Source organism: Sinocyclocheilus grahami, unplaced genomic scaffold, assembly GCF_001515645.1.
Source record: "Sinocyclocheilus grahami isolate Dianchi unplaced genomic scaffold, SAMN03320097.WGS_v1.1 scaffold107.1, whole genome shotgun sequence".
NCBI classification, from domain to species: domain Eukaryota; kingdom Metazoa; phylum Chordata; class Actinopteri; order Cypriniformes; family Cyprinidae; genus Sinocyclocheilus; species Sinocyclocheilus grahami.
In genome coordinates this window covers 1,452,586-1,467,765 of record NW_015505286.1, presented here as the reverse complement: position 1 = coordinate 1,467,765, position 15,180 = coordinate 1,452,586, and the positions used below count along the sequence as shown (strand labels likewise).

At 37.0% G+C, this 15,180-nt stretch overlaps 1 protein-coding gene across 2 annotated transcripts; it reads right to left on the bottom strand.

The window, feature by feature from the left end:
* Nucleotides 1–2,340: 2,340 nt before the first annotated feature.
* LOC107588771 (regulator of G-protein signaling 14-like) lies at nt 2,341–14,579 on the bottom strand. 2 transcript variants are annotated; one of them, XM_016277007.1, is made up of 15 exons: nt 14,476–14,579; nt 13,867–13,888; nt 11,192–11,361; nt 10,067–10,159; nt 9,823–9,966; nt 6,932–7,123; nt 6,742–6,859; nt 6,605–6,648; nt 6,332–6,523; nt 6,066–6,142; nt 5,183–5,309; nt 4,542–4,617; nt 3,345–3,400; nt 3,149–3,251; nt 2,341–3,065 (listed from the first exon to the last, which is right to left on the bottom strand). In XM_016277007.1, exons 1-15 carry the CDS (start codon nt 14,518–14,520, stop codon nt 2,800–2,802), a joined length of 1,725 nt encoding a protein of 574 aa, XP_016132493.1. In that variant the 5' UTR covers nt 14,521–14,579; the 3' UTR covers nt 2,341–2,799. The 2 variants fall into 2 exon arrangements, with proteins under 2 accessions (XP_016132493.1, XP_016132494.1); XM_016277008.1 differs by having other exon boundaries at nt 3,345–3,397.
* Nucleotides 14,580–15,180: the final 601 nt, after the last annotated feature.

Below are 15,180 nucleotides of genomic sequence, written 5' to 3'. Positions count from 1 at the left end.
GATCACAGTATGAGGATCGTGTGAACTCACAATGATTTCATATACTACTCACACCGTGAGGATCACAGTGTGAGGATCGTGTGATGTCACAATGATTTCATATACTACTCACACCGTGAGGATCACAGTGTGAGGATCGTGTGATGTCACAATGATTTCATATACTACTCACACCGTGAGGATCACAGTATGAGGATCGTGTGATGTCACTGTGATCATCGCATGATCTCACGTGTTGACTGGGAGGGAACCATCAGCATCAAGTTTACAAGCTGAGTACACTCCATGCATTAGCTCCTTCTCCCTCCCTGCCTCTATTTTACCTCCTTCCATTTCTGTCATTCTCTCTCAATTCACCCTGGGGCAGCTGCAAGTCTTTGTAAGACACACCATGAGTGAACGAAACTCAACAAACCTTGAGTGGTCCTTACAGAAGCCCAGCCATTATCAATCTTTTAAGCCATAAAAATTATCCTTAAATTAAAACTGATCATATTTAATTCAGGCTCATGGTGTTATTGTGGACAGTTCATCAGTAGACGTTAATGTGAAGCAAACTAATGGCTCATGGAGGGCCAACATACTACAGATTTTAGCTCCAAACAGCTCCAATTCACACATGTTTCTAATGAAGGTCCTTGATTAACTGGTTCAGGTGTGTTTAATATGGGTGGAAGGCAAGCTAAACTCTGCAGGACAGTGGCCCTCCTGGAACAGCATTGGACACCCCAGGACTAAACAAAGAATGGCCGCTGCCTGCGGTACCATTTACAGAGGCTAAAGGCTGTCACAAAAATTGCTGTGATATCTCGAGACAGTTAATGCCATTATATAGTTTAGGAAGTGAGATTATATTCTGCACACCAATGCATAAAAATTTACTATCTGATTAATTTAATGTTGTAAAAGTTACAGTAATAATAGGAGAATATAGCTGCAAGCGGCAATTCGGGGCCAGGCACAGAAAGCACAGCAAACACGACAAATACAGCTAGCATGTAAATTGCAGTAAGCACAGCAAGCATGTCACGTGTATTTCAAAGGCACAAAAAACGTATAAGGTTTTGTATAGAAATGCAAAGCAAGACTGCTATTTTATGCTCAGAACTGTCTGAAACTTCACCAAATAGGAACTGATTTTAGACAAATGTGGAAAGATTTGTAGGAGTAGGAAAAAAAATTTCATACTGTATACCTAAAAACAGTGGACCAGAAAAATTTTCGAAAATGGCATGTGAGATATCTTCGGAATCATAAATCAAGGAACGTAATGTCACAAATGACAGTTTGTACAAAGTTTTCAAAAGTCTTCTGAATGCTAGGTGGCACTGTCTATAAATGTCTCTGGTACCGTCAGGACATGCCGTCAATGAACCCTACCAAAACTCATTTTCTGACAAACATTTCAAAAGTTATGAACAGAAATAGTCATTTTTTAAATCTTATGACCCTCAGATCATGGTGCTGATGAAATGTACAGAGTTTTGTTTCGATAGGTCAAAATTTTGCAGAGATACAGCATCTAATTTTTCATAAAATTTTGAACAAAAAGTCATATAAAAATTATGTTCAGTGTGGCTCGGTCTAATGATCATCTGTTGAGAATTGGACCAAATTTTAAGAAGTGTAAAAAAAATTTTTTTTTTTAAACGGAACACGGTACATTTTAAAGTGGCTGAGTCTTAATGTAAGATAGTGAATTTGATCATCTTGAGGAGAGTAATCAGGTGTACTGTACTAAAAACTATTTCTAGAACAAAGGCTTCAAAAATTATAACCATTGGAAAATTTAATTTTTGAACTGGTGGTGGCACTATAGAGTAGGTCCTAGAGACTCCAAAGTTGGTCATATTACTATTCATTACTACCACTATAATTGTAAAAGTGAAAATGAAAGTGAAAGTGACATGACTTGTAGCCAAGTATGGGACACCATACTTGTGCTCTGCATTTAACCCATCCAAGTGCACACACACACACACACACACACACACACACACCGTGAACACACACCCGGAACAGTGTGCAGCCATTTTCGCTGCGGCACCCGGGGATTGTGCCATTTTCCATCATTTTCCTATGTACCTAGAGCTGCCATTGACTCACATTTGGGAGGAATAATAAGAAAACTAACAGAAACTTACATCACCTTCGGTGCTTGGTCCCTAATTACAATTTTAAAAAGAACCATTAGTACATTAGACGCACTCAAGGGTGAACTTGAGCCTCCAAAACTCACAACAGGGGGAAAAAATCAAGTCTAAAAATATCCTGTTTCACCCAGGAATGTTACTGTACATGAAGAAAACTGTTAAAGTCATTAAACACCTGAGATATTAATGTAATTTTTTTTTAATATTAAAGGCAAATTTATACATTTATAAATTAAAATTAATCTAGATTAATAATTGCTTAAAAACTGTTCGCTCATGATAACTAATGCATTAACTAATGTTAACATACAGTAAATTGTACTCAAATTGTTATCAAAATCAATTTCCAATGATTTCAGTGGAACCTTTAAGCCAAAACGTAATGACTTCATGAAAACAGATAGAATGTATTTTTGTTATGCGAATCATTTTTAAATAAATACAAGCAGCGGGGCATTAACGTGCAGAATTACATCGACTGTAAACAATATTTCATAGCATTGCTTTTATCAACAAAAAAAAATTCTAATGACAATTGTCCATCATTAAAGACCGTCATGTTCACGTTCCTTAAACATTATTCTCTATTCTTCATGCTCCAGGGTGACTGATCATTGAAGCAAAGGATGTAACAAGTCTGTTTAGCTCACACCACAGTTTCTCGAGCCGGGTTTGAGCACTCATTCTCTGATTGTTCCTCCCCTAATGTGTTTGATTGTACTGCAGGAGAATCCACTTCAAGAGATCCCATACTGGAGCAGGACTCCTCCAGTGACCTGATTGTGTCAGATTCCTCCCCTTCTTCCAGGGGTAACTGGAGGAACTGAGGCAGCATTAGATGTTCTTTCTTCAGGAGGCCTCGCTGATCATCAGCACTGCAGCACTGAGCTCGGTTTAACAACTCCACCAAACCTGAAAGTCCCAACACATTTAGATAAGGAGGTTGGGTTCTACTATAAAGACCAGCGAAGAGAAATGAGATAATCATTATTTACCCTCCATGTCATAGGTTCTCCTCAATCCAGGGTTCCTTTGCCGGGCAGTTGATCTGGAAATCGCTGGAGGGAACATGTTTGCATCCACAGCACCTCTCCGATCCTGGTGACAGATGCATAAGATGTTAGACCACAAAGAAGGACTGAAGAAAATCAAGATATTGAGTTCTGCTGTCCTAAAGTAGTATAGACTCACTTGTAATGAAGGTGGCGAAAAGTTCCCTTTTGAGCTGCTGGCCTGATCTACACCTGCTAGATAGATTAGAATTTTTATCTTACAGCGAACTGTTCAAGACTGATTCCAGGGAAGAACAAAAAATCATAATCTCCCATTGTAGGAATATCGATAAATTCCATCTATATTTCACATTTAAAACCCAAACATGTAATCAGGTCTAGTGTGTGAGAGCTTTAGTGCTGTACAGGGCCTATCTATTTATCTATCTGTCGGTCGGCCGGTCCATCCCTCCATCTCTCCATCTATCTATCTATCTATCTATCTATCTATCTATTGGTCGGTCGGTCCATCCCTGCGTCTCTCCATCTATCTATCTATCTATCTATCTATCTATCTATCTATCTATCTATCTATCTATCTATCTATCTATCTATCTATCAATCATCTGTCTGCCTGTCTATCAATCCATCTATCCGTCTATCCGTCTGTCCGTCTGTCTGTCTATCTATCCATCTATCCGTCTATCTGTCTGTCTGTCTGTCTGTCTGTCTGTCTATCTATCTATCTATCTATCTATCTATCTATCTATCTATCTATCTATCTATCTATCTATCTATCTATCTATCTATCTATCTATCTATCTATCTATCTATCTATCTATCTATCTATCTATCTATCTATCTATCTATCTATCTATCTATCTATCTATCTATCTATCTATCTATCTATCTATCTATCTATCTATCTATCTATCTATCTATCTATCTATCTATCTATCTATCTATCTATCTATCTATCTATCTATCTATCTATCTATCTATCTATCTATCTGTCTGTCTGTCTGTCTGTCTGTCTGTCTATCTATCTATCTATCTATCTATCTATCTGTCTGTCGGTCTCTCCGTCTAGCTATCTATCTGTCTGTCTCTCCGTCTATCTATCTATCTATCTATCTATCTATCTATCTATCATCTGTCTGTCTGTCTATCAATCCATCTATCCGTCTATCCGTCTGTCTGTCTGTCTGTCTATCTATCCATCTATCTGTCTATCCGTCTGTCTGTCTGTCTGTCTGTCTATCTATCTATCTATCTATCTATCTATCTATCTATCTATCTATCTATCTATCTATCTGTCTATCTATCTCATCTGTCCGTCCCTCCATCCATCCATCTATCTGAACGATGTAGAATTTAAAATATAATTTTTACATACCTTTATCTAGAATTAGTTTCTTATTGGCCAGAGAGGTGACTGCAGTGTTCATATTTATTAACTGTCCAGTTCCACTCTGAAAACAGAGAACAGAAATAAAATTAAAAAACATGTAAGACATATTGGCTAAATCAAACAGATCAATGTAATTTATGATAGTATTTATTAAATAGAATTTAATTAGAGTTATTAGAAATAATTGGGTTACTTAGCATTTGTTACATCTGAATAGCATGTTCGAGTGAAAGCCTTCAGTTTGCTCACTAGGGGTGTGCAGGCTCTATTCTCTTTAACATTGCTTTATAACAATGCATATTATGAAAAGAATTGTTTTGAACTGAAGTTGCTGTACATTACTATAACGAATACTATAGAGCATCTGGAGGCTTCTTCTACAGTAAATGTATTGAGTTTTTTGGGCTTTCGGGCTGTGTGTGGGGGCTTTGATAGACATAAAAACATTAAATGATTTGTTCAGTACTGGCACTGTCCTACTTTTGCAGCTGCAGTTTAATAACTAGAGAAACAGGAAAATCTTTGAATGTCTCCCTGTAAGTTTGTGGTCTATCAAAAAAGGTCAGACTGTTAACTTTCAACAAAGAACAAAATGCTTGTTCCAGTCACTCTAGGCCTCCCCTCACCATGGTGACAATGGCATCCTGTGACCTGAGGCGGTATTTCTGAAGCATTGCCGTGAGGGCATCTTGCAGGGTCTTATTGGACTTCACCACAATGGCCACCGTCTTTCCTGTGAAGGCTACCTGCACTCTGTGCAAGAACCACAATACAAACATATGTGCACATAACAGATTGTGGTCCCACTTTATATTAAGTGGCCTTAACTACTATGTAAATACATCAAAAAATAAGTACAATGTACATATTGTGTTCATACTGTATTGCAAAACACTTTTGCTGCTATCGAGGTGGGATATGGGTAAGGTTAGGGACAGGTTTGGTGGTATGGGTAGGATTAAGGGTGGGTTAAGGTGTAAGGGATGGGTCAACAGTGTAATTATAAATGTAATTACATGCAATAAGTACGATGCAAAAACATGTATGTACACAATAAGTGCATTGTACCAAATTATTCATTAAAATGTAAGTACATAGTAGTTAAGGCCACTTAATATAAAGTGGGACCCAGATTGTTTGCATTTAATTCTGTCATCATCTTGTTCCAAATCTGTATTACTTACTTTCATCTGTGCTCTGTGGATCACAAAAGAAGGTATTTTGAAAAATTATGCTAACTAAACAGTTTCTGTTCCCACTGACTTAAATTGTATGGACAAAAAATTAAATGGAAGTCAACAGGAATCTGAAACTATTTAGTTATCAACATTCTTCAAAATACATTCTTTTGCCTGCAGCAGAAGAAGTCATACAGGTTTGGAACAACATAAGGGTGAGTAAATGATGGCAATTTTCATTTTTGGGTGGTCTATCCATTTAACAGGTTTTTGTACACAAAAGTATATTTCTATTAAAAAATGTACTTATTTATTTTTCTCTAGCACTCACGCAAACGTGACCCTCAGTTCCAAAAACACTTGCTGATCCTTCAGCACAGAGCTGTCCTGGTCCAGTGACAGTGGTTGCTATAAATAACACCCAGTGGGAGATCACAATAAAAAATAAATGCATGAAATAAAATCACAAGTTTAGATTTGTAAAGAAATTCATGTATAGGCATAATTTTATAATGTCCATAAAAACATTATATAAAACGTTTCCAGATTCATAAGAAACCAAATTCAGTAAAATGTGCCCATATTCACACTTCTTACCTTGTCTTTGCCATGTAGATAGATAATGATGTCTGACAGAGGAAGGCCTCTTTTTTCACACAAGCTGGTGAGCATGTTGCGGATGGTGACACCAGGTCGGGCCGGGGTCAGAGAAGCCGTACCATCAGGCAGAAAGACACAGCAGTACTTATCTACCCTTCCGTCTGCAGAGCGTGCCACTAATTTCTCAACCTGCAACAACAGTATTTATTTCAACTGGTACTATTATGGCATGACATAATGCTGGTATTGGCAGACTTTGCGGCAAGTTACCTCCGAACTCTTCACAAGTCCAGTCTTGAAGCTAATAGGTGATTCTGGAAATGGCCAACAGAGAACAGAGAATTCATTAGACCGTCTAAAGGCCTCTTCTTAGTTCAATTTGTCCCATATTGACGTCATAAAATCACCTCCCCAGGACCCTCTCTTCTCTTTGCGCTTGTCCAATCCCATCATGCTTTGCAGATTGACCTTCCTCCTCTCTACCACATCATCACCATCTGCTGTTCCTGGCTTCACCTTTAACCTCTGGTAAAAACAAACTCATATGAATCTCTTATTGGGATAAAAGTGTTATATTTTGCATTCGGAAATTCATACCTCCTTAGTTCTATCGAATTTGACTTGCTCTTTGGGTGAAGTGCTGCTGGTGTGTTTTGTTGTTGTGAGGGGCCTGCCACGAGGGTCCAGCCCTGGCAGAGGCCTGCCCTCCACATTCGCTAGCATGCAGCTCTGATAGAGCTGTGAGCGCACAAAACGAGTATAGCTGTCAAACTTCATCAGTTTGAAGATCTGGAAGGGGGGAGAGGGAAAGGAAAGGATAGAATAGGTGAGGACACTTCTGTTCAAGAGGGAGTCAAAAGGAGGGTGGGCTCTTGATTTGATTGCTTTTAGTAGCTTTGGATAATTGAATCATGATTGTCGTCTGTTCTTAAACTAAAGTGGTTTGACTCACTCCATATAACAACAAAAATGTCTTTGTCACTTTTCATAATAGAATGAAAAAAATATATTCAATATGACACACATCCTCTTTCTTAAGCCTCACAAAAGAGTAAAGTACAATATTATCCAGTGTCGTATGTTTTTTTCACAGACATGTTTCACTTGTTTGAGCAATGCAAAAATCTCTGCTGTTTTGTTGTCAAGGCTGAAAGCATTTGAAATTGATTGAAAAAGATACTTAGTGTCTGCTTGCAGTGAAGACAACTTTGTTGATTATAATGGGAATGCTCTAGTTTTTCTTATTACGTCATGTACATGGAACACTTGAAATTGGGAGGCACTGTTATGTGCAGGGGCTTCTATTTTTTTATTTGTTTTTTAAATAATTTAATATATATTATAATAATATAATATTACTTGAGGTGCCCCAGAAATTTAAAATCATTTTTAGGGATTTGGTGATACAACTTGACTATAACAACTAAACATTGAATGCAATGCAAAACAAATATTGCAGATTTTTATACCAATATTCAATATGAGATTTGTGAAAAATAAAATGGGTTATTATACGCAATGAACATTAAGTAGACCTGCTGTTTTTTCTTTTTATATCTTAACAACAATAATAGAGAATTGACCAAATCTTTTATATTATGCTGAGTTCAGTCATGAAACTATTACAGTATATACGTATACTATTATATATATATATATATATATACAGTGTCCCCCCCCCCCCCTTAATATAATCACATACCAAAGATACTCATGAGTTGAGGGGGTTCTTTGCCTTGAATTACTCGTACCTTCATAAACAGTCACATTCAAGCTGGTGTTACTGATTTGTTTTGATGGTATACAGTGGTTATAGAGAAGACTCACCCCCCTTTAAAATAATCACATTTTGTTGCTTTGCAGCCTGAAATGAAGACGGACACCATTTTTGTTTTATCCAGCTGTATTTACATGTTAAAAAGAAAAAACAGAATCACTGAGTTGGTAAAAGAATTACCCCCTTGTATCAGTATTTTGTTGAACCACCTTCTGCTTTAATTACAGTCTTTAGTCTGTTGGGATATGTCTCTGTCTCTACTAACTTTACACATCTAGACTTTGTTATATTTGTATTTCCCTATAATTACAGTGACTCATACCGTGTGCTGTTTTCCTCCTCACCTCCTTTTTTTCCTGATTTTACACATTTCACAATAAATTGAGGTTGAATTACTTGTTCTGCGTGGTTGGTAAACAAATGAGAGTGCCGAGCAACATGGCAGCAGCTCTCAGCGGCGCTCTGTTTATTAAGATGTTAGTAAGTACAGAAATATATGATGTGTACACTTAGAAACTAGAAGCGAAGGCTTATTTCTAGGACACCACTTCTGCTTTTGTCTGCTGCGTAAGATAGTCAGCTTGCTGTAAAAAGAAAAAACAGAATCACTGAGTTGGTAAAAGAATTACCCCCTTGTATCAGTATTTTGTTGAACCACCTTCTGCTTTAATTACAGTCTTTAGTCTGTTGGGATATGTCTCTGTCTCTACTAACTTTACACATCTAGACTTTGTTATATTTGTCTACTCTTCTTTGCAGAACTGCTCAAGTTCAGTTAAATTTGATGGTGAGTGTTTGTGGACTGCAGTCTTCAAGTCATTCCACAGATTTTCAATAGGGTTTAAGTCTGGGCTCTGACTAGGTCATGCAAGGACATTCACCTTTTTCTCCTTCAACCACCGTGTGGTCAGTTTTGCTGTGTGCTTTGGGTCATTGTCATGTTGGAAGGTAAACCAACAAGGGCAGCATATTTTCCTCAAGAATTTGATGGTATTTTGTAGGAGTTGGAGATTATATCTATTTATTTATCTATTTCTGACATGTTGGTGTTATATCTTTCACTTGGGTGTTATAAATTGCACAGATTCAATACAGCTGGATAAAAACAAAAAACTGTGTCCGTCTTCATTTCAGACTGCAAATTATTTCAGACTTTTAAATTATTTTAAAGGGGGGTGATTCTTTTCTATACCCACTGTAGTTCAAGTCATGAAACTATTTTGAGTAGCTGGTTGGTTCTTTTAAGCCGGCAGCACAGTCAATTTCTTCTTCCTGTTTACATTATTTATTTGCATCCCGAAGTGGTCCAGAACAGTATTGTGTGCAATGACAATTTTCTTTAGCCCTCTTCCTCCCTAGCACCACCTGTCTGCTGTCTTCTGCTGTGTTCTCTCTACTGTACCTTGCAGCTGCAGCAGCATGTATCCTAATTTCTGTAATTCTGAGCATGTTTCAGCAGTAAGCTTTCACTCATGCCAGCAACAGTGTAGCAGAAATTGTTCACCAAGAGCAATCCTACCTACATTCCATTCTTATAATTAAAATGCTGTTGAAATCAATTTTGAGAGTTGTCATGATTGAAAGTTTTACCAAACAACATAAAACCTATAGAGAAAGACAGCAGACAAAAAAATCATTTAAATGTTAATGATTAATTTAAGATCAGAAAGAGTTAGCATATAGAATTACATTAGCATTTGGAATTACATACCTGTTGTTGAGCTTTTTGAAAGATGTCAGGATGAGGATTTTGTACATCTTTCTCCTCGACTCGTACCCTGTCATCTATGTTGATGGGAGACTTTGCATTGCTGGACAGGAAAGTGTTATAAATTGAGGACGCCTCTCTCTTAAGCTAGGGTAAGAAAACATACATACTATTTCAGTTATTTGTAGGAATTAATAAAAAGAAGCAATGATAAAATAGTGGTTAGATATAATATACTGAGATTAACCTTCTCAGTTTGATGCGCAGGTATCTTGCGAAACTTTTCACATGCCAGCCAGTACAAGATGTTCTCAGCACTGACCTCAGATTTCAGAAATGCCTGTGGTGAATACAAACTAAATTTTAATTTTGGGACACACTGTTTCTTTAATGCTAAGAATATGCCTCAAATCTAGATGAACTGCATGTGTTGGTGGCCATATTCACATCATAATTACCATCACCTGTATTATTATTATAAACAAGGCTATTTAACAAGGCTGGTTCTGGCTGGATTCTCTGTTGGCCACCAAATGAAGAATTCACAGAGGTTTATCCATCTCAGAGCATTCTCACCTAAACGCCTGAATGTTTCCTTTCCCCCACAAACTCTCTTCCAGCCCTCCCACTGAAACATTCTCCACACCTCCTCATTTCCCTATAATTACAGTGACTCATACCGTGTGCTGTTTTCCTCCTCACCTCCTTTTTTTCCTGAATTTACACATTTCACAATAAATTGAGGTTGAATTGCTTGTTCTGCATGGTTGGTAAACAAATGAGAGTGCCGAGCAGCATGGCAGCAGCTCTCAGCGGCGCTCTGTTTATTAAGATGTTAGTAAGTACAGAAATATATGATGTGTACACTTAGAAACTAGAAGCGAAGGCTTATTTCTAGGACGCCACTTCTGCTTTTGTCTGCTGCGTAAGATAGTCAGCTTGCTGTGTGTAATAAATCTTGGAAAACCACCAATGTTCTGAATTTTGATTTTCTTTCAAGTCAGCCAGTTTTTTTTTTTAGGGCTGTCATTTGATTATTAATAATAATCAAATTAATTGCAAGATTTGCTAAGTTGCCTGTAGCAGCAGTTTAACGTTGAATTGCTTCAGTTGCTTTTTGGCCACATTTAAACCGTTTTTTTTTTTCAAATATTAAATAGGACTAAATTAATGCATAAAACTGGAATTCTTAGATGTTATACATAGTTCATTCAACATTCCAGCCCAGTAGACTCAAGTGCTATTAGAAGAGCCATTTGTGAAATAATCCTTCACAGTAAATAAATCAATATCTACTCCTAAAGTCCCTTGATGTGTCGATAAATATTCACTCTCACTGCTGTGGCTATACAAATAGTACTGTTTTACTCACTGTGAAGTAGTGTACGCCTGTTGGGTCCTCCAGGAGCCTCTCAAAGCTGACGGCCCAGCTGGCCACCTGACCCACCCCTCTGCTCCCTTCACTGGGCACGGTGGGCAGACTGGTGTTACTGCTGGAGTACTGGGATACTGACCAATCATCTGTTTCCAGTACATTCAGTTCTATCACCCATTAGACAAAGAGGATGTTAAAGAGCACTGGCAGGTGAACGTAAAGCATTTGTATATTTTGTGAGAGTCTGTTTTAAGTACGGCATCACTTTACCTTGACATGTTAAATAACGTGTGAAACTTTCAGGTAATGTGGGAGACTTTTTAAACTGTTCTCATGGTATCTGTGTGAATATGAACTACGCCATTCAACAGTAAGAGTATGGATACATAATTAATAATATATATATATATATATATATAATTGAACTTGCAGAAAATATATTATTAAATATTAACGGAATAAAAAGCCACTTAAATACACCTTTAAAATTTTACTTTAAAAGTACATTTAAATCGTTATGTTTTAATATTTTTTGTCATGCTGCAAAAAGTTTTTTTTGATTTGTTAATTAATATACTAAAGCACACTTAAAGTACTTTAATAATAATTTTAACTGTAGTGTGTTGTGTTGTTCAATATTAAATGTAAAGGTAATATATTTTAAATGTACTAATTTGCAACTGCATTAATAAGTGTGTAATTACAAATATATCTAAATGCATGACATACAAGCTTCAAAAGAAATGACAGAGTATATTTTAGTTTACCATAAATGTTAGGCAGTACCCTTGAACCACATTTCAAAGACAACTGAATAAATTATGAAATTACATATAAAGATGTAGGCCTACTTGGTCAAAAAGCATAATAAACTATAATATAATTTAAACAATACTTTTTTCATTTAATTGCAATTAACGTTCAGTTAAGTGTCTAAAATCAGAACAGCATACGCTGTTTACGTGCAGCGGATATTCTCCAAAATGGCACCAGGGTGATGCGGAGGAGACAAATTGTTGAATAAAGTAGTTTTTTTTTCTTTTGCGCACAAAAAGTATTCTCGTAGCTTCGTAAAATTGCGGATGAACCACTGATGTCACATGGATTATTTTACAGATCTCCTTGCTACGTTTCGGGACTTGGGACCATTTCAGTTGCGTTGCTGTCTATGCAAGTTCAGACAGCTCTCAGATTCCATCAAAAATATCTTAATTTGTGTTTCGAAGATGAACGAAGGTCTTACGGGTTTGAAACGACATGAGGGTGAGTAATTAATGACAGAATTTTCATTTTTGGGTGAACTAACCCTTTAAAATCTTGATTCAGCTAATATTAAAGAGTTTTCTAATAGACAAAAATCAACAAAATTTGACCAGTTTCCAACTTTGTTACTTTTCATAGAATATATATTTTTTAAATACTAAATATTTAAATATTACATTTTACATATATGCTATAAACCTGAAATCACCCCTAAAAAAAAAACATTTTTTTTAATATGCTTTTGCTTTGATATGTTCACATTTAGGTGGGTTTTGGGTAACACTTTATTTTGATGGTCCCTTTTGAACATTCTGTTGACAATAAGTAATGTTGCATCTACATGTGTACTAACTCGCCTCAGAGTATTAGTAGACTGCTTAATATCTGCTAACTCTTTATTGTCATGGTCTTCCAACAGACATTCTACTGACTATAAGTAACTTTGCAAGTACATGTCAACTTATTCTAACCTTAACCCTACAAGTCTACTAATACTCACTAATACTTAGTAGACATGTAGGTGCAATGTTACTTATAGTCAACAGAATGTGTTAAAGGGACCATCAAAATAAAGCAAAATCGGGTTTTATTACAAAAAGGCTGTGAGTATGAAGCTTTTATCAGTGTTGAAAAACGTGCTAATTTTTGCACAGTTCATCTTATTTTAGGCTGTAATAACTGCCGTTTTCTATTTGAACATGTCAGATCAAAAGCACTGCACATAATACAGTGAAAATAAAAACCAATGTACAAACATGCCAGTCAGTGAATCTCAATCTTTTTGTCAATGGGCGCATGAGCTGATTTAGTCCTGTTTTGTCTTCTTCAGACTGTAGGAATGTGTTAGACATGCTGAAGAATCAGCTCGTCAATCTGAGACTTCTTTTTCCGGTCTCGTTGGGGTAAATGGCAATGCTACCTAAAAAAAAACTGTTAATGACGTTTTCTACAGCTCTCTTCCTTTATTCCGCCACTTCACTCGTCACTTGTTTTTGTGGCACTGAAATGCAGTAGAGGAATTTCCCAAGCATGATTTAGAGTCACACTGATGACTACCATCAGGCGCTTGATGATTATACTGGTGTTATCGATGATTGTCCTCACTTCCCGACAGTCACATGACTTTCTATACCTCTGTCTGTCTGTCTGTCTGCCTACCTACCTGTTTTTTCTCTCCCAGTCTCATTATGACACTTGAACAGAGAGAGGAAACTGATGTGGTTACACCTGCCCCCCCCCAAACCGGATGTAAACAGGTCAATGGTAAAGTGCTAAACTCAGATGTATGATTGAACTAGTGCTGTTCACCAGCAACGTGGATAAAGTATGAAAACACAGTTTTCCCCTAATGCCTCTGAAGACACATAATGGAGGGGCCTCTAAAAAAACATTATTAATCCATTACTCACCTCCATCTGAAACAGCCAGGGTCTGTGGGAGAAAATGAAATTATATTGATCAGAGTTGTTATAATGTAGACTAATCAAAAATATATATGTTGGATCACGGCGTACAGTCATCTGTGGTATTTGAAACTCAGTTGAGGCCCATTTCTTTGGAAATGAATGTAGTTTGATTCAATGCCTATGGGCGAATGAGACAAAGAGCTCGAAGGCTCGAAGGCAACAAAATGTGAGGAGTTGGAGATAAAATGGCTGCTCTCCCCCCACCCCTCCTCCTCCCCCAAATTGCATATTAACTGATATTATTGTTCTCTGATCTTCTCATTCACAGAGGGCAATGTAGTAGAGCTTATATCTTCAATGATCTGCCGGAAAGAATCAAGCAGAAGTGCAAAAAAACACTTTTTAAAACTATTATTTTTCATCCTGAAGGAAAGAAAGTAGCTGCAACTCTACAGTAATTTGTTCAAGACCACATTTAGCCTTATAACTTGACCTGATACGGTTCAAAAACACTCCAGCGCATTTTCATTATCATATTCATATTTTGTGGCAGGTCTCTGTTTGCGCACACAAACCAACACACACCTTTACAGTCACGCCCTCTGAACGTACCTTAAGTCCGTTGGATATCCCAATGTTGTTCCCTTTCAGAGACATATCCTTTGATTCACACGTACTTTATATTATTAATGAGTGCATGAGTGAGCTGTTTCTGATGTGCGTATGAGATGTACTCTGAACAAAATATAACTTCCTGCTTGAACAGGAAGTCTTACCATGGTAACATGCCGCAAGAGGAAGTGTGGGCATGTTTCAGACAGCTCTTTTTGAACATGGTTTTTACAGTGAAAACATGGCTGCAGTTCTTCCTTCATTACATAATGAATGAAGTCATTTTTGTATAAGAACGTTCATTGAAAAGAAATGATTGGGTATTTGTGACTTTTAACATTTGTTGTATTATTATTGATATATTTTTGCACTATTCCTGTCATATTCTGAAAGAGCACATTTAGATAAGATAAAACATTATCGCTCAAGCAATCATGACCAAAATACCACTGCACTTCTGTTGATGAATGTCAATCAGGTTACTTTCAAACACAATCAAATCTATCGTTTTGAGATGATTCAACCCAGGATTTAAAAGTCATTACTGGAATTTCAGCTATTGGCTAGCATGGCAGAAACTCCATTTGCTTTGCAACAGTAGAGAGATGAGGAAATGAGGGCTTTTCTGAAATGAGTCAAAGGTTTTACCTTGTTGAGGGTGAGTGGGTGGTAGTCTGACAGGGTGTCGTGTCTCCCAAGGGTCCT